At 50.4% G+C, this 26,778-nt stretch overlaps 1 protein-coding gene across 1 annotated transcript; it reads left to right on the top strand.

Annotated features, from left to right (window-relative positions):
* The first annotated feature begins 550 nt into the window (after nucleotides 1-550).
* coro1a (coronin 1A) lies at nucleotides 551-26,778 on the top strand. The gene is made up of 11 exons (XM_088909531.1): nucleotides 551-697; nucleotides 6,392-6,602; nucleotides 9,581-9,703; nucleotides 10,598-10,727; nucleotides 13,926-14,107; nucleotides 17,258-17,377; nucleotides 17,840-17,944; nucleotides 22,779-22,924; nucleotides 24,954-25,011; nucleotides 25,519-25,728; nucleotides 26,565-26,778. The coding sequence occupies exons 2-11, from the start codon at nucleotides 6,405-6,407 to the stop codon at nucleotides 26,655-26,657; spliced, it is 1,365 nt and encodes a 454-aa protein (XP_088765657.1). The 5' UTR covers nucleotides 551-697; nucleotides 6,392-6,404; the 3' UTR covers nucleotides 26,658-26,778.

Here is a 26,778-nt window from a genome sequence, read left to right as displayed (position 1 = left end):
GGTCAGGCCCTGACTCTCTCAGGCTCTGTGTTGTACAGGGATGGGCGAGTTGATCCCAGACGTGCTTAGTGGGGCTGGTGTGTGTGTGTGACTGGTCAGGCCCTGACTCTCTCAGGCTCTGTGTTGTTCAGGGATGGGCGAGTTGATCCCAGACGTGCTCAGTGGGGCTGGTGTGTGTGTGTGACTGGTCAGGCCCTGACTCTCTCAGGCTCTGTGTTGTTCAGGGATGGGCGAGTTGATCCCAGACGTGCTCAGTGGGGCTGGTGTGTGTGTGTGTGTGTGACTGGTCAGGCCCTGACTCTCTCAGGCTCTGTGTTGTACAGGGATGGGCGAGTTGATCCCAGACGTGCTCAGTGGGGCTGGTGTGTGTGTGTGTGTGTGTGACTGGTCAGGCCCTGACTCTCTCAGGCTCTGTGTTGTACAGGGATGGGCGAGTTGATCCCAGACGTGCTCAGTGGGGCTGGTGTGTTTAACCAGTCTCACTAGCCTTTTGACCGCCTGCCTCTCTCTCTCCTCTCTCTCCTCTCTCTCTCCTCTCTCTCTCCTCCCTCTCTCTCACTTCCTCTCTGTCAGTTAAAGCTGTGGTGAGTCTCAGCTCTTCCTCACTCCACTCTCTCGCGCTGAGACGCCGGTCCGCCGCCTGACAGACCCGACCCGACCCGACCCGACCCGGCCTGCTCGTCCTCTTGCTGACCAGGTAAGGACTGCCCAGCGCCTCTGCGTCCGGCGGGGGGGGGAGGGAGGTGGACAGGCTGGCAGAGAGAGGAGGCCAGCGGAGGTTTCTGTGTGAACTCCTCCAGGGTTGTACAAAGGCTGATTGTTGTTGCTAATTGCTGCTAATTGGGTAGCAGAGGCAGCGAGTCTGTGGAGAGAGGGAGAGAGCTCGTGTGGTGTGCGTTTCAGGGACAGGCTCTCAGTACCACAGCAGACTGGAGTCCCTTCTGCTTCAACTGGGCCTGTTAGAAACACCGACTGTCATCACAGTCCACTGCGCTAACACTGTGTTACAGCAGAGCAGAGTTCTGTATTATTACATCTCTACTACTGTCTCTCTTACAGCACTGATCTCTACTACTGTCCCACACAGAGACACAGCTCTCTTACAGCACTGATCTCTATTACTGTCACACAGAGACACAGCTCTTTTACAGCACTGATCTCTATTACTGTCCCACACAGAGACACAGCTCTCTTACAGCCCTGATCTCTATTACTGTCCCACACAGAGACACAGCTCTCTTACAGCACTGATCTCTATTACTGTCCCACACAGAGACACAGCTCTCTTACAGCACTGATCTCTATTACTGTCCCACACAGAGACACAGCTCTCTTACAGCACTGATCTCTATTACTGTCACACAGAGACACAGCTCTCTTATAGCAATGATCTCTATTACTGTCCCACACAGAGACACAGCTCTCTTACAGCCCTGATCTCTATTACTGTCCCACACAGAGACACAGCTCTCTTACAGCCCTGATCTCTATTATTGTCCCACACAGAGACACAGCTCTCTTACAGCCCTGATCTCTATTACTGTCCCACACAGAGACACAGCTCTCTTACAGCCCTGATCTCTATTACTGTCCCACACAGAGACACAGCTCTCTTACAGCACTGATCTCTATTACTGTCACACACAGGGACACAGCTCTCTTACAGCACTGATCTCTATTACTGTCACTCAGAGACACAGCTCTCTTACAGCCCTGATCTCTATTACTGTCCCACACAGAGACACAGCTCTTTTACAGCACTGATCTCTATTACTGTCCCACACAGAGACACAGCTCTCTTACAGCACTGATCTCTATTACTGTCACACACAGAGACACAGCTCTTTTACAGCACTGATCTCTATTACTGTCACACACAGAGACACAGCTCTTTTACAGCACTGATCTCTATTACTGTCACACACAGAGACACAGCTCTCTTACAGCACTGATCTCTATTACTGTCCCACACAGAGACACAGCTCTCTTACAGCCCTGATCTCTATTACTGTCCCACACACAGAGAGACACAGCTCTCTTACAGCACTGATCTCTATTACTGTCCCACACACAGAGAGACACTTGTGTGCACTGATGTGGCCCAGAGAGATGAGGTAGAAGTGGCAGAGATGACAGAGTGCATACTGCAGAAGAGGGAGAGAGCAGTTAGACCACATCCTCTCTCTATCACACAACTCCTCACTCTCTCTGTCACACAGACTACTGATCTCTCTGTCTAATGCATAGCTATCTCCCAGGATCACTGCTGTCTCTCAGGGTCACACTGGATCACTGCCCTTTCCCAGGGTCAGAGTGGATCACTGCTCTTTCTCGGGTTCGGAATGGATCACTGCTCTCTCCCAGGGTCAGAGTGGATCACTGTCCTCTCTCAGGGTCAGACAAGATCACTGCTGTCTCTCAGGGTCAGACTAGATCACTGTCCTTTCCCAGGGTCAGAATGGATCGGTGTCCTCTCTCAGGGTCAGACTAGATCACTGCTGTCTCTCAGGGTCAGACAAGATCACTGCTCTCTCCCAGGGTCAGAGTGGATCACTGCTCTCTCCCAGGGTCAGAGTGGATCACTGCCCTCTGTCAGGGTCAGACTAGATCACTGCTGTCTCTCAGGGTCACACTGGATCACTGCTCTCTCCCAGGGTCAGAGTGGATCACTGCCCTCTGTCAGGGTCAGACTAGATAACAGTCAGGTCCAGTCCTGTAGTCACAGGAGGACAGCTGGTCCAGTGGCTCAGGACCGGTCCTGTTGGACCAGGGGGACAGCTGGTCCGGTGGCTCAGGTCCGGTCCTGTTGGACCAGGGGGACCGCTGGTCCAGTCCTGTTGGATGAGTGTGATGAGTGTGCAGTGCTGGCTCAGGTCTCTGCCTGTGTCTCTCAGGGTGATGTCAGTGCAGAAATGGGGAACCTGCACACAGCTCTGAGCGGGGGGGCGGGGGGCGGGGTCAGGGGTGAGGGCAGGAGCCAGTTTGTGCCCTTATAAGTCGCTGATGTGAGATTGTGGTTTTTGTTTTGCTGTTTTTAAAAGCAGGTCGAGTTTCAAAACTCTCTGTTTCCACTTCCTTCCTCTGATGCCTGTGTGTGCAAGAGAGCAGCACGTCGAGACTAGAGAGCAGGGTAGAAACACAGTACAGCGCAGTAAAGCCCAGTGAGAGCAGGGTAGAAACACAGTACAGCACAGTAAAGCCCAGTGAGAGCAGGGTAGAAACACAGTACAGCACAGTAAAGCACAGTGAGAGCAGGGTAGAAACACAGTACAGCGCAGTAAAGCCAAGTGAGAGCAGGGTAGAAACACAGTACAGCACAGTAAAGCCCAGGGAGAGCAGGGTAGAAACACAGTACAGCGCAGTAAAGCCCAGTGAGATCGGGGTAGAAACACAGTACAGCACAGTAAAGCAAAGTGAGAGCAGGGTAGAAACACAGTACAGCACAGTAAAGCCCAGGGAGAGCAGGGTAGAAACACAGTACAGCGCAGAAAAGCCCAGTGAGAGCAGGGTAGAAACACAGTACAGCACAGTAAAGCACAGTGAGAGCAGGGTAGAAACACAGTACAGCACAGTAAAGCCCAGTGAGAGCAGGGTAGAAACACAGTACAGCGCAGTAAAGCCCAGTGAGAGCAGGGTAGAAACACAGTACAGCACAGTAAAGCACAGTGAGAGCAGGGTAGAAACACAGTACAGCACAGTAAAGCCAAGTGAGAGCAGGGTAGAAACACAGTACAGCACAGTAAAGCCCAGGGAGAGCAGGGTAGAAACACAGTACAGCGCAGTAAAGCCAAGTGAGATCGGGGTAGAAACACAGTACAGCACAGTAAAGCACAGTGAGAGCAGGGTAGAAACACAGTACAGCGCAGTAAAGCACAGTGAGAGCAGGGTAGAAACACAGTACAGCACAGTAAAGCACAGTGAGAGCAGGGTAGAAACACAGTACAGCACAGTAAAGCCCAGTGAGAGCAGGGTAGAAACACAGTACAGCGCAGTAAAGCCCAGTGAGAGCAGGGTAGAAACACAGTACAGCACAGTAAAGCACAGTGAGAGCAGGGTAGAAACACAGTACAGCACAGTAAAGCACAGTGAGAGCAGGGTAGAAACACAGTACAGCGCAGTAAAGCACAGTGAGACTCCCCACTGAGACGTCAGACTGAAGCTCGTTCTCAGCAGCAGAAGGGAAGGGTACAACTCCATCCTGCTCTGTGACTTCCTGTGTGAAACAGACGCACTGAGCTGTAACTCATGACCACTAAGACACATCAACCACTGCAGTGTGTCTGTATTAACCCCTCTCTCTCTCAGTGCAGTGTTCATGTACTGGAGTGTCCAGTCAGTGTGTCTGTAATAACCCCTCTCTCTCTCTCAGTGCAGTGTTAATGTACTGGAGTGTCCAGTCAGTGTGTCTGTATTAACCCCTCTCTCTCTCTCAGTGCAGTGTTAATGTACTGGAGTGTCCAGTCAGTGTGTCTGTATTAACCCCTCTCTCTCTCTCTCTCAGTGCAGTGTTAATGTACTGGAGTGTCCAGTCAGTGTGTCTGTATGAACCCCTCTCTCTCTCTCAGTGCAGTGTTAATGTACTGGAGTGTCCAGTCAGTGTGTCTGTATTAACCCCTCTCTCTCTCTCTCTCAGTGCAGTGTTAATGTACTGGAGTGTCCAGTCAGTGTGTCTGTATTAACCCCTCTCTCTCTCTCAGTGCAGTGTTAATGTACTGGAGTGTCCAGTCAGTGTGTCTGTATTAACCCCTCTCTCTCTCTCTCTCAGTGCAGTGTTAATGTACTGGAGTGTCCAGTCAGTGTGTGTGTATGAACCCCTCTCTCTCTCAGTGCAGTGTTAATGTACTGGAGTGTCCAGTCAGTGTGTGTGTATTAACCCCTCTCTCTCTCAGTGCAGTGTTAATGTACTGGAGTGTCCAGTCAGTGTGTGTGTATTAACCCCTCTCTCTCTCAGTGCAGTGTTAATGTACTGGAGTGTCCAGTCAGTGTGTCTATATTGACCCTTCTCTCTCTCTCTCAGTGCAGTGTTAATGTACTGGAGTGTCCAGTCAGTGTGTCTGTATTAACCCCTCTCTCTCTCAGTGCAGTGTTAATGTACTGGAGTGTCCAGTCAGTGTGTCTGTATGAACCCCTCTCTCTCTCTCAGTGCAGTGTTAATGTACTGGAGTGTCCAGTCAGTGTGTCTGTATTAACCCCTCTCTCTCTCAGTGCAGTGTTAATGTACTGGAGTGTCCAGTCAGTGTGTGTGTATTAACCTCTCTCTCTCTCAGTGCAGTGTTAATGTACTGGAGTGTCCAGTCAGTGTGTGTGTATTAACCCCTCTCTCTCTCAGTGCAGTGTTAATGTACTGGAGTTTCCAGTCAGTGTGTCTATTTTGATCCTTCTCTCTCTCTCTCAGTGCAGTGTTAATGTACTGGAGTGTCCAGTCAGTGTGTCTGTATTAACCCCTCTCTCTCTCAGTGCAGTGTTAATGTACTGGAGTGTCCAGTCAGTGTGTCTGTATTAACCCCTCTCTCTCAGTGCAGTGTTAATGTACTGGAGTGTCCAGTCAGTGTGTGTGTATTAACCCCTCTCTCTCAGTGCAGTGTTAATGTACTGGAGTGTCCAGTCAGTGTGTGTGTATTAACCCCTCTCTCTCAGTGCAGTGTTAATGTACTGGAGTGTCCAGTCAGTGTGTCTGTATGAACCCCCCTCTCTCTCAGTGCAGTGTTAATGTACTGGAGTGTCCAGTCAGTGTGTGTGTATTAACCCCTCTCTCTCTCAGTGCAGTGTTAATGTACTGGAGTGTCCAGTCAGTGTGTGTGTATTAACCCCACTCTCTCAGTGCAGTGTTAATGTACTGGAGTGTCCAGTCAGTGTGTCTGTATTAACCCCTCTCTCTCTCAGTGCAGTGTTAATGTACTGGAGTGTGCAGTCAGTGTGTCTGTATGAACCCCTCTCTCTCTCAGTGCAGTGTTAATGTACTGGAGTGTGCAGTCAGTGTGTGTGTATTAACCCCTCTCTCTCTCAGTGCAGTGTTAATGTACTGGAGTGTCCAGTCAGTGTGTGTGTATTAACCCCTCTCTCTCTCTCTCAGTGCAGTGTTCATGTACTGGAGTGTCCAGTCAGTGTGTGTATTAACCCCCCTCTCTCTCAGTGCAGTGTTAATGTACTGGAGTGTCCAGTCAGTGTGTCTGTATGAACCCCTCTCTCTCTCTCAGTGCAGTGTTAATGTACTGGAGTGTCCAGTCAGTGTGTCTGTATTAACCCCTCTCTCTCTCTCTCAGTGCAGTGTTAATGTACTGGAGTGTCCAGTCAGTGTGTGTGTATTAACCCCTCTCTCTCTCAGTGCAGTGTTAATGTACTGGAGTGTCCAGTCAGGGTGTCTGTATTAACCCCTCTCTCTCTCCCTCAGTTGACCACTGACCATGTCCAGGAAGGTTGTCCGCACCAGTAAGTTCCGCCATGTGTTTGGCCAGGGGGTGAAGGCTGACCAGTGCTACGATGATATGCGCATCTCGCAGATGACCTGGGACAGCACCTTCTGCTCCGTCAACCCCAAGTTCCTGGCCATGATCGTGGACGCCAGCGGTGGTGGCGCCTTCATGGTGCTGCCCCTCGCCAAGGTACCAGCCAGAGACGGGCCGGCCGCGCGACAGGGCTGTGCAGGGCTGGGGTCAGTGCAGGGCTGGGGTCAGTGCAGGGCTGGGGTCAGTGAGGTCTGGGGTCAGTGCAGAGAGCTGGAGTCAGTGAGGTCTGGGGTCAGTGCAGGGAGCTGGAGTCAGTGCAGGTCTGGGGTCAGTGCAGAGAGCTGGGGTCAGTGCAGAGAGCTGGAGTCAGTGAGGTCTGGGGTCAGTGCAGAGAGCTGGGGTCAGTGCAGGGCTGGGGTCAGTGCAGAGAGCTGGAGTCAGTGAGGTCTGAGGTCAGTGCAGAGAGCTGGGGTCAATGCAGGGCTGGGGTCAGTGCAGGTCTGGGGTCAGTGCAGGTCTGGGGTCAGTGCAGAGAGCTGGGGTCAGTGCAGAGAGCTGGAGTCAGTGAGGTCTGGGGTCAGTGCAGGGCTGGGGTCAGTGCAGAGAGCTGGAGTCAGTGAGGTCTGGGGTCAGTGCAGAGAGCTGGGGTCAGTGCAGGGCTGGGGTCAGTGCAGGTCTGGGGTCAGTGAGGTCTGGGGTCAGTGCAGAGAGCTGGAGTCAGTGCAGGACTGGGGTCAGTGCAGGGCTGGGGTCAGTGCAGAGAGCTGGAGTCAGTGAGGTCTGGGGTCAGTGCAGAGAGCTGGGGTCAGTGCAGGGCTGGGGTCAGTGCAGAGAGCTGGAGTCAGTGAGGTCTGAGGTCAGTGCAGAGAGCTGGGGTCAGTGCAGGGCTGGGGTCAGTGCAGGTCTGGGGTCAGTGCAGGTCTGGGGTCAGTGCAGAGAGCTGGGGTCAGTGCAGGGCTGGGGTCAGTGCAGGTCTGGGGTCAGTGCAGGTCTGGGGTCAGTGATTGTGTCTGTGTGTGTCTGTGTGTGTCTGTGTGTGTGTTTTCGCTGTCTCTGGTACTTTTACCTTATTCGGTCACACCGGTCCTGAGTGCAGCTGTCAGGAAGTGGTGATGTGGGCGGAGCTGAGAGAGACTGAGAGAGAGAGAGACTGAGAGAGAGAGACCGAGAGAGAGAGACCGAGAGAGAGAGACACTGAGAGAGAGAGAGACTGAGAGAGAGAGACTGAGAGAGAGAGAGACTGAGAGAGAGAGACCAAGAAAGAAAGACTGAGAGAGAGAGAGACTGAGAGAGAGAGACTGAGAGAGAGAGAGACTGAGAGAGAAAGACTGAGAGAGAGACTGAGAGAGAGAGAGACTGAGAGAGAGAGAGACTGAGAGAGAGAGACTGAGAGAGAGAGACCGAGAGAGAGAGACTGAGAGAGAGAGACACTGAGAGAGAGAGAGACTGAGAGAGAGAGACTGAGAGAGAGAGAGACTGAGAGAGAGAGACCAAGAAAGAAAGACTGAGAGAGAGAGAGACTGAGAGAGAGAGACTGAGAGAGAGAGACTGAGAGAGAGAGAGACTGAGAGAGAGAGACTGAGAGAGAGAGACTGAGAGTCTTTGCTGTAATATGTCTGTAGGTTTTATTTTACTTATATTTTTTGTTTTGTTTCATGTGAATTTTATTATTTTTATCTGCTTTGGCAACACTGATTGTACCCATCGGTCATGCTAATAAAGCACCTTGAACTGAACTGAGAGAGAGAGAGAGAGACAGGCCAGCTCTGAGAGAGAGAGAGAGACTGAGAGAGACTGAGAGAGAGACGGACTGATAGAGAAAGAGAGACAGACTGAGAGAGAGAGTTTGAAATTAAATTTAAGATGGAATTTGTATGTGAACTAGACAGAGACTGAGAAACACAAACAGAGAGAGGATCTGTGTGAGTCTTAACTGGTGACTCTGAGCCCTGAATCTGTACTGGTCGCTCTGAGCTCTGAATCTGTACTGGTGACTCTGAGCCCTGAATCTGTACTGGTGACTCTGAGCCCTGAATCTCTACTGGTCACTCTGAGCTCTGAATCTGTACTGGTGACTCTGAGCCCTGAATCTGTACTGGTCGCTCTGAGCTCTGAATCTGTACTGGTGACTCTGAGCCCTGAATCTGTACTGGTGACTCTGAGCTCTGAATCTGTACTGGTGACTCTGAGCCCTGAATCTGTACTGGTCACTCTGAGCCCTGAATCTGGTGATTCACAGACACAGAACAGACTCGGCACCCCTGCGCTATCTGTGATATCTGCACAAGTGTCGAACCCGGGTTTAGGAGTGTGTGCAATATGGTAGCCAGCTCTGAGTACCCCAGTCCAGAAAGCAGAGTCGTCATGAAGCCACATTCTCCCTGACCTCCTCCCTGTCTCACACACAGCTACAGCCCATTAACAAACTCAGGCTGACTGGAGTAATTGGTGACATCTCCTTACAAATTCAAACCATCTGACTGAATTCATCCCTAGCCTGCCATTAGCCCCTCTCTCTCTCAGTGCAGTGTTAATGTACTGGAGTGTCCAGTCAGTGTGTGTGTATTAACCCCTCTCTCTCTCAGTGCAGTGTTAATGTACTGGAGTGTCCAGTCAGTGTGTCTGTATTAACCCCTCTCTCTCTTAGTGCAGTGTTAATGTACTGGAGTGCCAGTCAGTGTGTCTGTATTAACCCCTCTCTCTCTCAGTGCAGTGTTAACGTACTGGAGTGTCAGTCAGTGTGTGTATTAACCCCTCTCTCTCTCAGTGCAGTGTTAATGTACTGGAGTGTCCAGTCAGTGTGTCTGTATGAACCCCTCTCTCTCTCAGTGCAGTGTTAATGTACTGGAGTGTCCAGTCAGTGTGTGTATTAACCCCTCTCTCTCTCTGTGCAGTGTTAATGTACTGGAGTGTCCAGTCAGTGTGTGTATTAACCCCTCTCTCTCTCAGTGCAGTGTTAATGTACTGGTGTGTCCAGTCAGTGTGTCTGTATGAACCCCTCTCTCTCTCAGTGCAGTGTTAATGTACTGGAGTGTCCAGTCAGTGTGTGTATTAACCCCTCTCTCTCTCTCAGTGCAGTGTTAATGTACTGGAGTGTCAGTCAGTGTGTGTGTATTGACCCCTCTCTCTCTCAGACAGGTCGTGTTGACATCGCTCAGCCCACGGTGTGTGGTCACACTGGTCCTGTCCTGGATATTGAGTGGTGCCCTCACAATGACAACATCATCGCCAGTGGCTCTGAGGACTGCTCAGTCATGGTGAGATTCCCACGCTGCCTCACTCAGCCAGAGCCTTCCCATGATTCACTGTGAGAGGTCACTCTGACCTCCCTGTAGCTCTGTAGGCTGCTCTGCCTGTCTCTCTGTCTGTCTGCCTGTCTGTCTGTCTCTCTGCCTGTCTGTCTGTCTGCCTGTCTGCCTCTCTGCCTGTCTGTCTGTCTGTCTGCCTGTCTGCCTGTCTGTCTCTCTGCCTGTCTGTCTGCCTGTCTGCCTGTCTGTCTTTCAGCCTGTCTCTCTGTCTCTCTGCCTGTCTGTTTGTCTCTCTGTCTGCCTGTCTCTGTCTAACTCTCTGTCTGTCTATCTGCATTTCTGTCTGTCTGTCTCTCAGCCTGTCTCTCTGTCTCTCTGCCTGTCTGTCTGCATTTCTGCCTGTCTGTCTCTCTCCCTGTCTGTCTCTCTGCCTGTCTGTCTGTTATTCTAATTGTCTGACTCCCTCTCTCCCTCTCTGTCTGCAATTCTGTCTGTTTGTCTCTCTGTCTTCCTGTCTGTCTGTCTCTCTGCCTGTCTGTCTGCATTTCTGCCTGTCTGCCTGTCTGCCTGTCTGCCTGTCTGTCTCTCTGTCTGTCTACTGGTCATCCTGTCTGTGTCTCTTCTGGTCAGTATCAGTCTGGAACTGGCCGGACGCTAAGGGAGACGATCAGTACAGACTGTGAGAGATTCCTGATGGGGGTCTGACCAGGCCAGTGGTCACTCTTTCTCTCTGACCACTCTCTCTCTGTAGATCTGGGAGATTCCTGATGGTGGTCTGACCAGGTCAGTGGTCACTCTGTCTCTCTGACCACTCTCTCTCTCTGTAGATGTGAGAGATTCCTGATGGTGGTCTGACCAGGCCAGTGGTCACTCTGTCTCTCTGACCACTCTCTCTCTCTGTAGATCTGGGAGATTCCTGATGGTGGTCTGACCAAGCCAATGACCGAGGCAGTGGTCACTCTGGAGGGTCACTCCAAGCGTGTCGGGATTCTGAGCTGGCACCCCACAGCACACAATGTTCTACTCAGCGCAGGTACTGCACCCCTACTGCACACTCCCTGAACACTCCCTGCACACTCCCTGAACACACCCTGCACACTAAAATAGAACACTCTGCACACTCACTGAACAAACCCTGAATGCACCCTAAAAACTCCCTCAACACATCTTACAAAACCTGAGCAAACACTGAAAATCATCTGAACACACCCTGCAAACTGGAGTGTCCAGTCAGTGTCTGTATTAACCCCTCTCTCTCTCAGTGCAGTGTTAATGTACTGGAGTGTGCAGTCAGTGTGTCTGTATTAACCCCTCTCTCTCTCAGTGCAGTGTTAATGTACTGGAGTGTGCAGTCAGTGTGTCTGTATTAACCCCCCTCTCTCTCAGTGCAGTGTTAATGTACTGGAGTGTCCAGTCAGTGTGTCTGTATTAACCCCTCTCTCTCTCAGTGCAGTGTTAATGTACTGGAGTGTCCAGTCAGTGTGTCTGTATTAACCCCTCTCTCTCTCAGTGCAGTGTTAATGTACTGGAGTGTCAGTCAGTGTGTCTGTATTAACCCCTCTCTCTCTCTCAGTGCAGTGTTAATGTACTGGAGTGTCCAGTCAGTGTGTCTGTATGAACCCCTCTCTCTCAGTGCAGTGTTAATGTACTGGAGTGTCCAGTCAGTGTGTCTGTATTAACCCCTCTCTCTCTCTCAGTGCAGTGTTAATGTACTGGAGTGTCCAGTCAGTGTGTCTGTATGAACCCCTCTCTCTCAGTGCAGTGTTAATGTACTGGAGTGTCCAGTCAGTGTGTCTGTATTAACCCCTCTCTCTCTCAGTGCAGTGTTAATGTACTGAAGTGTCATTCAGTGTGTGTATTAACCCCTCTCTCTCTCTCAGTGCAGTGTTAATGTACTGGAGTGTCAGTCAGTGTGTGTATTAACCCCACTCTCTCTCAGTGCAGTGTTAATGTACTGGAGTGTCCAGTCAGTGTGTCTGTATTAACCCCCCTCTCTCTCAGTGCAGTGTTAATGTACTGGAGTGTCCAGTCAGTGTGTCTGTATTAACCCCACTCTCTCTCAGTGCAGTGTTAATGTACTGGAGTGTCCAGTCAGTGTGTCTGTATTAACCCCCCTCTCTCTCAGTGCAGTGTTAATGTACTGGAGTGTCCAGTCAGTGTGTCTGTATTAACCCCCCTCTCTCTCAGTGCAGTGTTAATGTACTGGAGTGTCCAGTCAGTGTGTCTGTATTAACCCCTCTCTCTCAGTGCAGTGTTAATGTACTGGAGTGTCCAGTCAGTGTGTGTGTATTAACCCCGCTCTCTCTCAGTGCAGTGTTAATGTACTGTAGTGTCCAGTCAGTGTGTCTGTATTAACCCCCCTCTCTCTCAGTGCAGTGTTAATGTACTGGAGTGTCCAGTCAGTGTGTCTGTATTAACCCCTCTCTCTCAGTGCAGTGTTAATGTACTGGAGTGTCCAGTCAGTGTGTGTGTATTAACCCCTCTCTCTCTCAGTGCAGTGTTAATGTACTGGAGTGTCCAGTCAGTGTGTCTGTATGAACCCCTCTCTCTCTCTCAGTGCAGTGTTAATGTACTGGAGTGTCCAGTCAGTGTGTGTGTATTAACCCCTCTCTCTCTCAGTGCAGTGTTAATGTACTGGAGTGTCCAGTCAGTGTGTGTGTATTAACCCCTCTCTCTCAGTGCAGTGTTAATGTACTGGAGTGTCCAATCAGTGTGTCTGTATTAACCCCTCTCTCTCTCTCAGTGCAGTGTTAATGTACTGGAGTGTCCAGTCAGTGTGTGTGTATTAACCCCTCTCTCTCTCAGTGCAGTGTTAATGTACTGGAGTGTGCAGTCAGTGTGTGTATATTAACCCCTCTCTCTCTCAGTGCAGTGTTAATGTACTGGAGTGTCCAGTCAGTGTGTCTGTATTAACCCCTCTCTCTCTCTCAGTGCAGTGTTAATGTACTGGAGTGTCCAGTCAGTGTGTGTGTATTAACCCCTCTCTCTCTCAGTGAAGTGTTAATGTACTGGAGTGTCCAGTCAGTGTGTCTGTATGAACCCCTCTCTCTCTCTCAGTGCAGTGTTAATGTACTGGAGTGTCCAGTCAGTGTGTGTGTATTAACCCCTCTCTCTCTCAGTGCAGTGTTAATGTACTGGAGTGTCCAGTCAGTGTGTCTGTATGAACCCCTCTCTCTCTCAGTGCAGTGTTAATGTACTGGAGTGTCCAGTCAGTGTGTGTGTATTAACCCCTCTCTCTCTCAGTGCAGTGTTAATGTACTGGAGTGTCCAGTCAGTGTGTCTGTATGAACCCCTCTCTCTCTCAGTGCAGTGTTAATGTACTGGAGTGTCCAGTCAGTGTGTGTGTATTAACCCCTCTCTCTCTCAGTGCAGTGTTAATGTACTGGAGTGTCCAGTCAGTGTGTCTGTATGAACCCCTCTCTCTCTCAGTGCAGTGTTAATGTACTGGAGTGTCCAGTCAGTGTGTGTGTATTAACCCCTCTCTCTCTCAGTGCAGTGTTAATGTACTGGAGTGTCCAGTCAGTGTGTCTGTATGAACCCCTCTCTCTCTCAGTGCAGTGTTAATGTACTGGAGTGTCCAGTCAGTGTGTCTGTATTAACCCCTCTCTCTCTCAGTGCAGTGTTAATGTACTGGAGTGTCCAGTCAGTGTGTCTGTATTAACCCCTCTCTCTCAGTGCAGTGTTAATGTACTGGAGTGTCCAGTCAGTGTGTCTGTATTAACCCCTCTCTCTCTCAGTGCAGTGTTAATGTACTGGAGTGTCCAGTCAGTGTGTCTGTATTAACCCCTCTCTCTCTCAGTGCAGTGTTAATGTACTGGAGTGTCCAGTCAGTGTGTGTGTATTAACCCCTCTCTCTCTCAGTGCAGTGTTAATGTACTGGAGTGTCCAGTCAGTGTGTCTGTATTAACTCCTCTCTCTCTCAGTGCAGTGTTAATGTACTGGAGTGTCCAGTCAGTGTGTGTGTGTTAACCCCTCTCTCTCTCAGTGCAGTGTTAATGTACTGGAGTGTCCAGTCAGTGTGTGTGTATTAACTCCTCTCTCTCTCAGTGCAGTGTTAATGTACTGGAGTGTCCAGTCAGTGTGTCTGTATTAACTCCTCTCTCTCTCAGTGCAGTGTTAATGTACTGGAGTGTCCAGTCAGTGTGTGTGTGTTAACCCCTCTCTCTCTCAGTGCAGTGTTAATGTACTGGAGTGTCCAGTCAGTGTGTGTGTGTTAACCCCTCTCTCTCAGGCTGTGACAATGTCATCATGATCTGGAATGTGGCTCGTGCGGAGCCTGTGATCCGCCTGGACTCTCTGCACTCTGACATGATCTACAGTGTTGGCTGGAACTACAATGGCAGCCGCATTGTCACCTCCTGCAAGGACAAGGTCATCCGCATCATTGACCCCCGAAAGGGCTCCGTCATCGCTGTGAGTGAGGCCACAAGACCACCACACCCACTCCCACTCCCACACCCACTCCCTCTCCCTCTCCCTCTCCCACTCCCACACCCACTCCCACTCCCTCTCCCTCTCCCACAACCACACCCACACCTTCTCCCTCTCCCTCTCCCACTCCCACTCCCACTTCCTCTCCCTCTCCCTCTCCCACTCCCACTCCCTCTCCCTCTCCCTCTCCCACTCCCACTCCCACTCCCTCTCCCTCTCCCACTCCCACTCCCACTTCCTCTCCCTCTCCCTCTCCCACTCCCACTCCCTCTCCCTCTCCCTCTCCCTCTCCCTCTCCCACTCCCACTCCCACTCCCACTCCCACTTCCTCTCCCTCTCCCACTCCCACTCCCACTCCCTCTCCCTCTCCCTCTCCCACTCCCACTCCCACTCCCACTCCCTCTCCCACTCCCTCTCCCTCTCCCTCTCCCTCTCCTTCTCCCTCTCCCACTCCCACTCCCACTCCCTCTCCCTCTCCCTCTCCCACTCCCACTCCCACTTCCTCTCCCTCTCCCACTCCCACTCCCTCTCCCTCTCCCTCTCCCACTCCCTCTCCCACTCCCACTCCCACTCCCTCTCCCTCTCCCACTCCCACACCCACTCCCTCCCTCACTCCCTCTCCCTCTCCCTCTCCCACACCCACACCCTCTCCCACTCCCTCTCCCTCTCCTTCTCCCTCTCCCACTCCCACTCCCTCTCCCACTCCCACTCCCACACCCTCTCCTTCTCCCTCTCCCTCTCCCTCTCCCTCTCCCACTTCCTCTCCCTCTCCCTCTCCCTCTCCCACTCCCACTCCCTCTCCCTCTCCCTCTCCCTCTCCCTCTCCCACTCCCACTCCCACTCCCACTCCCACTCCCACTTCCTCTCCCTCTCCCACTCCCACTCCCACTCCCTCTCCCTCTCCCTCTCCCACTCCCACTCCCACTCCCACTCCCTCTCCCACTCCCTCTCCCTCTCCCTCTCCTTCTCCCTCTCCCACTCCCACTCCCACTCCCACTCCCTCTCCCTCTCCCACTCCCACTCCCACTTCCTCTCCCTCTCCCACTCCCACTCCCTCTCCCTCTCCCTCTCCCACTCCCTCTCCCACTCCCACTCCCACTCCCTCTCCCTCTCCCACTCCCACACCCACTCCCTCCCTCACTCCCTCTCCCTCTCCCTCTCCCACACCCACATCCTCTCCCACTCCCTCTCCCTCTCCTTCTCCCTCTCCCACTCCCACTCCCTCTCCCACTCCCACTCCCACACCCTCTCCTTCTCCCTCTCCCTCTCCCTCTCCCACTCCCACTCCCTCTCCCTCTCCCTCTCCCTCTCCCTCTCCCACTCCCACTCCCACTCCCTCTCCCTCTCTCTCTCCCTCTCCCTCTCCCACTCCCACTCCCACTCCCTCTCCCTCCCTCTCCCACACCCACACCCACACCCACTCCCTCTCCCACTCCCACTCCCACACCCACTACCTCTCCCTCTCCCACTCCCACTCCCACTCCCACACCCACTCCCACTCCCTCTCCCACTCCCACTCCCACTCCCACTCCCTCTCCCACTCCCTCTTTGTTTCTGCTCCTTTTTCTATTTCCTACTCACAGATACTCAATTCCTCTCTAAGTAATATTAATAATATTAATATTAATATTAATAATAATAATAATTGCTTACACTTATATGGCGTCTGTCTGGACACCCCACTCAAAGCTCTTTACAGTAATGGGGATCCCCTCCACCCCCACCAGTGTGTACCCCACCTGGATGAGGCTCCAGTCCTCTCCCACACAGCAGCTCTCAGTGGGGAGGAGAGCAGAGTGATGAGGACAGGTCAGAGAGGGGGGTTATTAGGAGGCCATGATGGGTAAAGACCAGGGGGAGATTTGGCCAGGACACTGGGGTGACACCCCGACTCTTCTCGAGAGACACCCTGGGATTGTTAATGAGCACAGAGAGTCAGGACCTCAGCTTCACGTCTCACCCGAAGGGTGTTGCCTGTTTACAGTCTAGTGTCCCCGTCACTGTACTGGGCCATCAGGACCCACACAGAGCGCAGGGAGAGAGCGCCCCCTGCTGGTCCCACTCACACCTCTCCCAGCAGCAGCCTTAGTTTTTCCCAGGAATCTCCCCTCCAGGTACTGGCCAGGCTCACCCCTGCTGAGCTTTCCAGTTGTGAGTTGCAAAGTGATATGGCTGCAACTAACACTGTAATAAATGCAGTGTTAATGTACTGGAGTGTCCAGTCAGTGTGTGTGTATTAACCCCTCTCTCTCAGTGCAGTGTTAATGTACTGGAGTGTCCAGTCAGTGTGTCTGTATTAACCCCTCTCTCTCTCTCAGTGCAGTGTTCATGTACTGGAGTGTCCAGTCAGTGTGTCTGTATTAACCCCTCTCTCTCTCTCTCAGTGCAGTGTTAATGTACTGGAGTGTCCAGTCAGTATGTCTGTATTAACCCCTCTCTCTCAGTGCAGTGTTAATGTACTGGAGTGTCCAGTCAGTGTGTCTGTATTAACCCCTCTCTCTCTCTCAGTGCAGTGTTCATGTACTGGAGTGTCCAGTCAGTGTGTGTGTATTAACCCCTCTCTCTCTCAGTGCAGTGTTAATGTACTGGAGTGTCCAGTCAGTGTGTCTGTATGAACCCCTCTCTCTCAGTGCAGTGTTAATGTACTGGAGTGTGGAGTCAGTGTGTCTGTATGAACCCCTCTCTCTCTCAGTGCAGTGTTAATGTAATGGAGTGTCCAGTCAGTGTGTGTGTATTAACCCCTCTCTCTCTCTCAGTGCAGTGTTAATGTACTGGAGTATATAGTCAGTGTGTGTGTATTAACCCCTCTCTCTCTCAGTGCAGTGTTAATGTACTGGAGTGTCCAGTCAGTGTGTGTGTATTAACCCCTCTCTCTCTCTCAGTGCAGTGTTAATGTACTGGAGTGTCCAGTCAGTGTGTGTGTATTAACCCCTCTCTCTCTCAGTGCAGTGTTAATGTACTGGAGTGTCCAGTCAGTGTGTCTGTATGAACCCCTCTCTCTCAGTGCAGTGTTAATGTACTGGAGTGTCCAGTCAGTGTGTCTGTATTAACCCCTCTCTCTCTCTCAGTGCAGTGTTCATGTACTGGAGTGTCCAGTCAGTGTGTGTATTAACCCCTCTCTCTCTGTTGCAGGAGAAGGAGAAGCCTCATGAGGGCTCCAGGCCTGTCAGGGCGATCTTTGTGTCTGATGGGAAGATCCTGACCACAGGGTTCAGCCGCATGAGTGAGAGACAGGTGGCCTTGTGGGATCCGGTACGTCCCGATGACCTGCGACCTTCAGGGGGCAGTATTAGCAGCAGTAGTGATCAGTGCTTGTGAACAGTAGGGACTCTCCTCGTGACTGTGCTGCTCTGTGTGTGTCTGTGCAGAGCAGTTTCTCTGAGCTCATGACACTGCAGGACCTCGACACCAGCAGCAGGGAGCAGTATTAGCATTAGTATTGATCAGTGCTTGTGAACAGTAGTGACTCTCCTTGTGACTGTGCTGCTCTATGACACTGCAGGACCTCGACACCAGCAGCAGGCGGCAGAATTAGCAGCAGTAGTGATCAGTGCTTGTGAACAGTAGTGACTCTCCTCGTGACTGTGCTGCTCTGTGACACTGCAGGACCTCGACACCAGCAGCAGGCGGCAGTATTAGCAGCAGTAGTGATCAGTGCTGGTGAACAGCAGTGATTCTCCTCGTGACTGTGCTGTTCTGTGTGTGTCTGTGCAGAGCAGTTTCTCAGAGCCCATGACACTGCAGGAGCTCGACACCAGCAGTGGAGTCCTGCTGCCCTTCTTTGACCCCGATACTGGTATCGTTTACCTGGTGGGCAAGGTAAGAGTTAGTTTTCTGGTAAGAGTTAACATCCCTCCATCTCAGTTCAGTGTGTATTAACCCCTCTCAATTCAAGGTGCTTTATTAGCATGACCGATGGGTACAATCAGTGTTGCCAAAGCAAATAAAAATAATAAAATTAATGTGGCACAAAACATAAAATAAAAGTAAAATATAATCTACAGACATTTACAACAGAGACATATCATAAAATATTTACATATACTATACAAATACTATACACTGTCTGTTCCTCAGGCTGGGACAGGAGATCACACACTGTATTATTATTATTGAGAGACAGGCTCACTGTCTGTTCCTCAGGCTGGGACAGGAGATCACACACTGTATTATTATTATTGAGAGACAAGCTTACTGTCTGTTCCTCAGGCTGGGACAGGAGATCACACACTGTATTATTATTATTGAGAGACAGGCTCACTGTCTGTTCCTCAGGCTGGGACAGGAGATCACACACTGTATTATTATTATTTAGAGACAGGCTCACTGTCTGTTCCTCAGGCTGGGACAGGAGATCACACACTGTATTATTATTATTGAGAGACAGGCTCACTGTCTGTTCCTCAGGCTGGGACAGGAGATCACACACTGTATTATTATTATTGAGAGACAGGCTCACTGTCTGTTCCTCAGGCTGGGACAGGAGATCACACACTGTATTATTATTATTGAGAGACAGGCTCACTGTCTGTTCCTCAGGCTGGGACAGGAGGTCACACACTGTATTATTATTATTGAGAGACAGGCTCACTGTCTGTTCCTCAGGCTGGGACAGGAGATCACACACTGTATTATTATTATTGAGAGACAGGCTCACTGTCTGTTCCTCAGGCTGGGACAGGAGATCACACACTGTATTATTATTATTTAGAGACAAGCTCACTGTCTGTTCCTCAGGCTGGGACAGGAGATCACACACTGTATTATTATTATTGAGAGACAGGCTCACTGTCTGTTCCTCAGGCTGGGACAGGAGATCACACACTGTATTATTATTATGGAGAGACAGGCTCACTGTCTGTTCCTCAGGCTGGGACAGGAGGTCACACACTGTATTATTATTATTGAGAGACAGGCTCACTGTCTGTTCCTCAGGCTGGGACAGGAGGTCACACACTGTATTATTATTATTGAGAGACAGGCTCACTGTCTGTTCCTCAGGCTGGGACAGGAGATCACACACTGTATTATTATTATTGAGAGACAAGCTTACTGTCTGTTCCTCAGGCTGGGACAGGAGATCACACACTGTATTATTATTATTGAGAGACAGGCTCACTGTCTGTTCCTCAGGCTGGGACAGGAGATCACACACTGTATTATTATTATGGAGAGACAGGCTCACTGTCTGTTCCTCAGGCTGGGACAGGAGATTATTATGGAGAGACAGGCTCACTGTCTGTTCCTCAGGCTGGGACAGGAGATCACACACTGTATTATTATTATTGAGAGACAGGCTCACTGTTCCTCAGGCTGGGACAGGAGATCACACACTGTATTATTATTATTGAGAGACAGGCTCACTGTCTGTTCCTCAGGCTGGGACAGGAGATCACACACTGTATTATTATTATTGAGAGACAGGCTCACTGTCTGTTCCTCAGGCTGGGACAGGAGATCACACACTGTATTATTATTATTGAGAGACAGGCTCACTGTCTGTTCCTCAGGCTGGGACAGGAGATTATTATGGAGAGACAGGCTCACTGTCTGTTCCTCAGGCTGGGACAGGAGATCACACACTGTATTATTATTATTGAGAGACAGGCTCACTGTCTGTTCCTCAGGCTGGGACAGGAGATCACACACTGTATTATTATTATTGAGAGACAGGCTCACTGTCTGTTCCTCAGGCTGGGACAGGAGGTCACACACTGTATTATTATTATTGAGAGACAGGCTCACTGTCTGTTCCTCAGGCTGGGACAGGAGATCACACACTGTATTATTATTATTGAGAGACAGGCTCACTGTCTGTTCCTCAGGCTGGGACAGGAGATCACACACTGTATTATTATTATTGAGAGACAAGCTTACTGTCTGTTCCTCAGGCTGGGACAGGAGATCACACACTGTATTATTATTATTGAGAGACAGGCTCACTGTCTGTTCCTCAGGCTGGGACAGGAGATCACACACTGTATTATTATTATTTAGAGACAGGCTCACTGTCTGTTCCTCAGGCTGGGACAGGAGATCACACACTGTATTATTATTATTGAGAGACGGGCTCACTGTCTGTTCCTCAGGCTGGGACAGGAGATCACACACTGTATTATTATTATTGAGAGACAGGCTCACTGTCTGTTCCTCAGGCTGGGACAGGAGATCACACACTGTATTATTATTATTGAGAGACAAGCTTACTGTCTGTTCCTCAGGCTGGGACAGGAGATCACACACTGTATTATTATTATGGAGAGACAGGCTCACTGTCTGTTCCTCAGGCTGGGACAGGAGGTCACACACTGTATTATTATTGAGAGACAGGCTCACTGTCTGTTCCTCAGGCTGGGACAGGAGATCACACACTGTATTATTATTATTGAGAGACAGGCTCACTGTCTGTTCCTCAGGCTGGGACAGGAGATCACACACTGTATTATTATTATTGAGAGACAAGCTTACTGTCTGTTCCTCAGGCTGGGACAGGAGATCACACACTGTATTATTATTATTGAGAGACAGGCTCACTGTCTGTTCCTCAGGCTGGGACAGGAGATCACACACTGTATTATTATTATGGAGAGACAGGCTCACTGTCTGTTCCTCAGGCTGGGACAGGATATTATTATGGAGAGACAGGCTCACTGTCTGTTACTCAGGCTGGGACAGGAGGTCACACACTGTATTATTATTATTGAGAGACAGGCTCACTGTCTGTTCCTCAGGCTGGGACAGGAGATCACACACTGTATTATTATTATTGAGAGACAGGCTCACTGTCTGTTCCTCAGGCTGGGACAGGAGATCACACACTGTATTATTATTATTGAGAGACAGGCTCACTGTCTGTTCCTCAGGCTGGGACAGGAGATCACACACTGTATTATTATTATGGAGAGACAGGCTCACTGTCTGTTCCTCAGGCTGGGACAGGAGATCACACACTGTATTATTATTATGGAGAGACAGGCTCACTGTCTGTTCCTCAGGCTGGGACAGGAGATCACACACTGTATTATTATTATTGAGAGACAAGCTTACTGTCTGTTCCTCAGGCTGGGACAGGAGATCACACACTGTATTATTATTATTGAGAGACAGGCTCACTGTCTGTTCCTCAGGCTGGGACAGGAGATCACACACTGTATTATTATTATGGAGAGACAGGCTCACTGTCTGTTCCTCAGGCTGGGACAGGATATTATTATGGAGAGACAGGCTCACTGTCTGTTACTCAGGCTGGGACAGGAGGTCACACACTGTATTATTATTATTGAGAGACAGGCTCACTGTCTGTTCCTCAGGCTGGGACAGGAGATCACACACTGTATTATTATTATTGAGAGACAGGCTCACTGTCTGTTCCTCAGGCTGGGACAGGAGATCACACACTGTATTATTATTATGAAGAGACAGGCTCACTGTCTGTTCCTCAGGCTGGGACAGGAGATTATTATGGAGAGACAGGCTCACTGTCTGTTCCTCAGGCTGGGACAGGAGATCACACACTGTATTATTATTATTGAGAGACAGGCTCACTGTTCCTCAGGCTGGGACAGGAGATCACACACTGTATTATTATTATTGAGAGACAGGCTCACTGTTCCTCAGGCTGGGACAGGAGATCACATACTGGGCTGCCAGTTCAACTGAGTTCCCTCCTTCCTCTCCCAGTAGGATTGGGACCCGTTGTGATTCTGGCAGGTGTGGGAACTCTTGGACTAGATTTCTGAATTTCGGGAAGAATGTTTCTCTAATCCCAGAGTATCTGTCCCATTGCAGTAGGAAGTGCACCTCTGTCTCTATTTCTCCCCGCTGGCAGTGGGAGCACAGCCTGTCCTCTCTGGACAGCCAGGTCTGCCTGTGTCCAGTGTGTGTGTCCAGGCTGTGGTCACTGAGCCTGTCCTCTCTGGGCAGCCAGGTCTGCCTGTGTCCAGTGTGTGTGTCCAGGCTGTGGTCACAGCCTGTACTTGTCAGGGTCTGTTTCTGTTTGTTGTTTCTTATCTTGGTCAAATATTCAGCTAGTGTGTATTGTCTGTTTAGGGCTCTGCAGCATTCCAGTTTGTGTTGTGTTTGTGTGTGTGTGTGTCCCAGTGTGTGAGATATTGCTGTTTGATCTGTGCTGTGATCAAACTCTCTCTCTCAGTACAGGATGTATTAACACCTCTCTCTCTCCGTAAAGGGTATATTAACCCCTCTGTCTCAGTTCAGTGTGTATTAACCCCTCTCTCTCCGTACGGGGTGTATTAACCCCCCTGTCTCTCTCAGTACAGGGTGTATTAATCCCTTTCTCTCTGTTCAGGGTGTAATAACCCCTCTCTCAGTACAGGGTGTATAAACCCCTCTCTCTCAGTATAGGTTGTATTAACCCGTCTCTCTCAGTACAGGGTGTATTAACCCCTTTCTCTCTGTTCAGGGTGTAATAACCCCTCTCTCAGTACAAGGTGTATTAACCCTGCTCTCTCTCCATTCAGTGTGTATTAACCCCTCTCTCTCCGTACAGGGTATATTAACCCCTCTCTCTCAGTTCAGTGTGTATTAACCCCTCTCTCTCTCAGTACAGGGTGTATTAACCCCTCTCTCTGTACGGTGTGTATTAACCCCTCTCTCTCAGTACAGGGTGTGTTAACCCGTCTGTCTCTCTCAGGGGGACAGCAGTATCCGGTATTTTGAGATCACGGACGAGGCTCCCTATGTCCACTACCTGTCCATGTACAGCAGCAAGGAGTCCCAGAAGGGCATGGGCTACATGCCCAAGAGAGGCCTGGAGGTCAACAAGTGTGAGATAGCCAGGTACACTGACCGCCGGTCTGACCACCCTCTGTCCTGCAGGACTGACCGTATAGAGCTGGTCTGTAAACAGTATTGGTCACTATACAGAGATGGTCCGTATACACTATTGGTCACTATACAGAGCTGGTCCGTATACAGTATAGGTCACTATACAGAGCTGGTCTGTAAACAGTATAGGTCACTATACAGAGCTGGTCTGTATACAGTATTGGTCTCTATACAGAGCTGGTCTGTAAACAGTATTGGTCTCTATACAGAGCTGGTCTGTATACAGTATTGGTCACTATACAGAGCTGGTCTGTATACAGTATTGGTCTCTATACAAAGCTGGTCTGTATACAGTATTGGTCACTATACAGAGCTGGTCCGTATACAGTATAGGTCACTATACAGAGCTGGTCTGTATACAGTATTGGTCACTATACAGAGCTGGTCTGTATACAGTATTGCTCTCTATACAGAGCTGGTCTGTATACAGTATTGGTCACTATACAGAGCTGGTCTGTATACAGTATTGCTCTCTATACAGAGCTGGTCTGTATACAGTATTGGTCACTATACAGAGCTGGTCCGTATACAGTATAGGTCACTATACAGAGCTGGTCTGTATACAGTATTGGTCTCTATACAGAGCTGGTCCGTATACAGTATTGGTCACTATACAGAGCTGGTCTGTATACAGTATTGGTCTCTATACAGAGCTGGTCCGTATACAGTATTGGTCACTATACAAAGCTGGTCTGTATACAGTATAGGTCACTATACAGAGCTGGTCTGTATACAGTATTGGTCTCTATACAGAGCTGGTCTGTATACAGTATAGGTCACTATACAGAGCTGGTCTGTAACCAGTATTGGTCACTATACAGAGCTGGTCTGTAAACAGTATTGGTCTCTATACAGAGCTGGTCTGTATACAGTATTGGTCTCTATACAGAGCTGGTCTGTATACAGTATTGGTCACTATACAGAGCTGGTCTGTATACAGTATTGGTCACTATACAGAGCTGGTCTGTATACAGTATTGGTCTCTATACAGAGCTGGTCTGTATACAGTATTGGTCTCTATACAGAGCTGGTCTGTAAACAGTATTGGTCACTATACAGAGCTGGTCTGTAAACAGTATTGGTCTCTATACAGAGCTGGTCCGTATACAGTATTGGTCTCTATACAGAGCTGGTCTGTATACAGTATTGGTCTCTATACAGAGCTGGTCCGTATACAGTATTGGTCACTATACAGAGCTGGTCTGTATACAGTATTGGTCTCTATACAGAGCTGGTCTGTATACAGTATTGGTCTCTATACAGAGCTGGTCTGTATACAGTATTGGTCTCTATACAGAGCTGGTCTGTAAACAGTATTGGTCACTATACAGAGCTGGTCTGTAAACAGTATTGGTCTCTATACAGAGCTGGTCCGTATACAGTATTGGTCTCTATACAGAGCTGGTCTGTATACAGTATTGGTCTCTATACAGAGCTGGTCCGTATACAGTATTGGTCACTATACAGAGCTGGTCTGTATACAGTATTGGTCTCTATACAGAGCTGGTCCGTATACAGTATTGGTCACTATACAGAGCTGGTCTGTATACAGTATAGGTCACTATACAGAGCTGGTCCGTATACAGTATTGGTCTCTATACAGAGCTGGTCTGTATACAGTATTGGTCTCTATACAGAGCTGGTCTTTAAACAGTATTGGTCTCTATACAGAGCTGGTCTGTATACAGTATTGGTCTCTATACAGAGCTGGTCTGTATACAGTATTGGTCTCTATACAGAGCTGGTCTGTATACAGTATTGGTCTCTATACAGAGCTGGTCTGTAAACAGTATTGGTCTCTATACAGAGCTGGTCTGTAAACAGTATTGGTCACTATACAGAGCTGGTCTGTATACAGTATTGGTCTCTATACAGAGCTGGTCTGTATACAGTATTGGTCTCTATACAGAGCTGGTCTGTATATGATGTCGATTGTTATATGGTGCATCATGGTCTCAGTCAGTCCCTGCTGTCTCCACAGGTTCTATAAGCTACACGAGAGGAAATGTGAGCCTATTGTTATGACCGTCCCCCGCAAGGTAAGAACACCTGTACCTGTACACCTGTAGACACTGTAGACAGTGTGTCTGTCTCGATAGACACCCTGTCTCCCATTATACACTGACTCTCCTCTCCTCTGTCCCTCCTCCCTCTCCCCTCTCCCCTCTCCCCTCTCTCCTCTCTCCCCCTCTCTCCTCTCTCTCCTCTCTCACCCTCTCTCCTCTCTCTCTCCCCACTCTCCTCTCTCCCCATCCCTCTCTCCTCTCTCTCCTCTCTGCCTCTCTCCTCTCTCTCCCCTCTCCCCTCTCCCCTCTCCCCTCTCTCCTCTCTCCCCACTCTCTTCTCTCCTCTCTCCCCACTCTCTTCTCTCCACCCTCCCTCTCTCCTCTCTCCTCTCTCCTCTCCCTCCCTCTCTCCTCTCTCCCTCCCTCCCTCTCTCCTCTCTCCTCTCCCTCCCTCTCTCCTCTCTCCTCTCCCTCCCTCCTTCTCTCTCTCCCCTCTCTCCCTCCTCCTCCCCCCTCTCTCCTCTCTCCTCTCTCTCCCAGTCTGACCTGTTCCAGGAGGACCTCTACCCTGACACGATTGGTCCAGAGCCCGCGGTGGATGCTGACGATTGGTTTGCTGGGAAGGATGGGGAGCCAATCCTGATCTCGCTGAAGGAGGGCTTCGTCGCGACCAAGACCAAGGAGTTCAAAGTGGTGAAGAGCCTGCTGAGCACCAGCAGCCTGACTGGACACAGGCAGGCAGACAGCGGGGTAAGAGAGACAGACAGACACTGGACACAGACACTGGACACACAGACAGACCCTGGACACACAGACACTGGACACACAGACAGACACTCGACACACAGATACTGGACACACAGACACTGGACACACAGACAGACCCTGGACACACAGACACTGGACACACAGACAGACACTGGACACACAGACACTGGACCCACAGGCAGACCCTGGACACACAGGCTCTGGACACACAGACAGACACTGGACACACAGACAGACACTGGACACACAGGCTCTGGACACACAGAGAGACACTGGACACACAGACAGACACTGGACACACAGGCTCTGGACACACAGAGAGACACTGGACACACAGACAGACACTGGACACACAGGCTCTGGACACACAGACAGACACTGGACACACAGGCTCTGGCCACACAGACAGACACTGGACACACAGACAGACACTGGACACACAGGCTCTGGCCACACAGACAGACACTGGACACACAGGCACTGGACACACAGACAGACACTGGACACACAGGCACTGGACACACAGGCAGACCCTGGACACACAGACAGACCCTGAACACACGCCCTGGACAGACAGACACTGGACACAGGCCCTGGACACACAGGCACTGGACACACAGACAGACACTGGACACACAGACAGGCATCTGTTCTGTGATCTGGACACAGACAGACAGAGGGCAGCTGTCCTGTGGTCTGGACACAGACAGACAGACAGACAGACAGACAGACAGACAGACAGACAGACAGACAGACAGACAGACAGAGGGACACTCACTGGGGCGAGCACTCAGACTGCACTGACCCCTCTCTCTCAGGACGTCCAGTCTCTGGCTGAGGAGCTGAAGAAGCTGAGGACAGCAGTGGAGGAGCTGACCAAGAGGGTGCAGACCCTGGAGCAGAAGAGCTAGAGCTGTCGTCTCTCACCACGTCATCGCGACAAGCCCGAACCCGAGCCCGAGCCCCACGTGTGTGCGTTTCTCAACTAGCTGAAAACAAAAATAAACAATGACTTGTAATATTCAAATTTAA

This window comes from Atractosteus spatula, unplaced genomic scaffold (genome assembly GCF_055471065.1).
Source record: "Atractosteus spatula isolate fAtrSpa1 unplaced genomic scaffold, fAtrSpa1.hap1 Scaffold_33, whole genome shotgun sequence".
Classification (NCBI taxonomy): Eukaryota; Metazoa; Chordata; class Actinopteri; order Semionotiformes; family Lepisosteidae; genus Atractosteus; species Atractosteus spatula.
Note: the sequence above shows the minus strand (reverse complement) of the source record. Positions and strands in the feature narration are given on the sequence as shown.

What these genes read in the sequence shown, in the direction of transcription:
- coro1a (XM_088909531.1), top strand. Translation starts at nt 6,405, where the DNA reads ATGTCCAGGAAGGTTGTCCGCACCAGTAAGTTCCGCCATGTGTTTGGC. An exon ending in TGGTGCTGCCCCTCGCCAAG is followed by an intron (nt 6,603 to 9,580) that starts GTACCAGCCAGA and finishes TCTCTCTCTCAG; the next exon opens with ACAGGTCGTGTTGACATCGC. An exon ending in AGGTGGCCTTGTGGGATCCG is followed by an intron (nt 17,378 to 17,839) that starts GTACGTCCCGAT and finishes GTGTCTGTGCAG; the next exon opens with AGCAGTTTCTCAGAGCCCAT.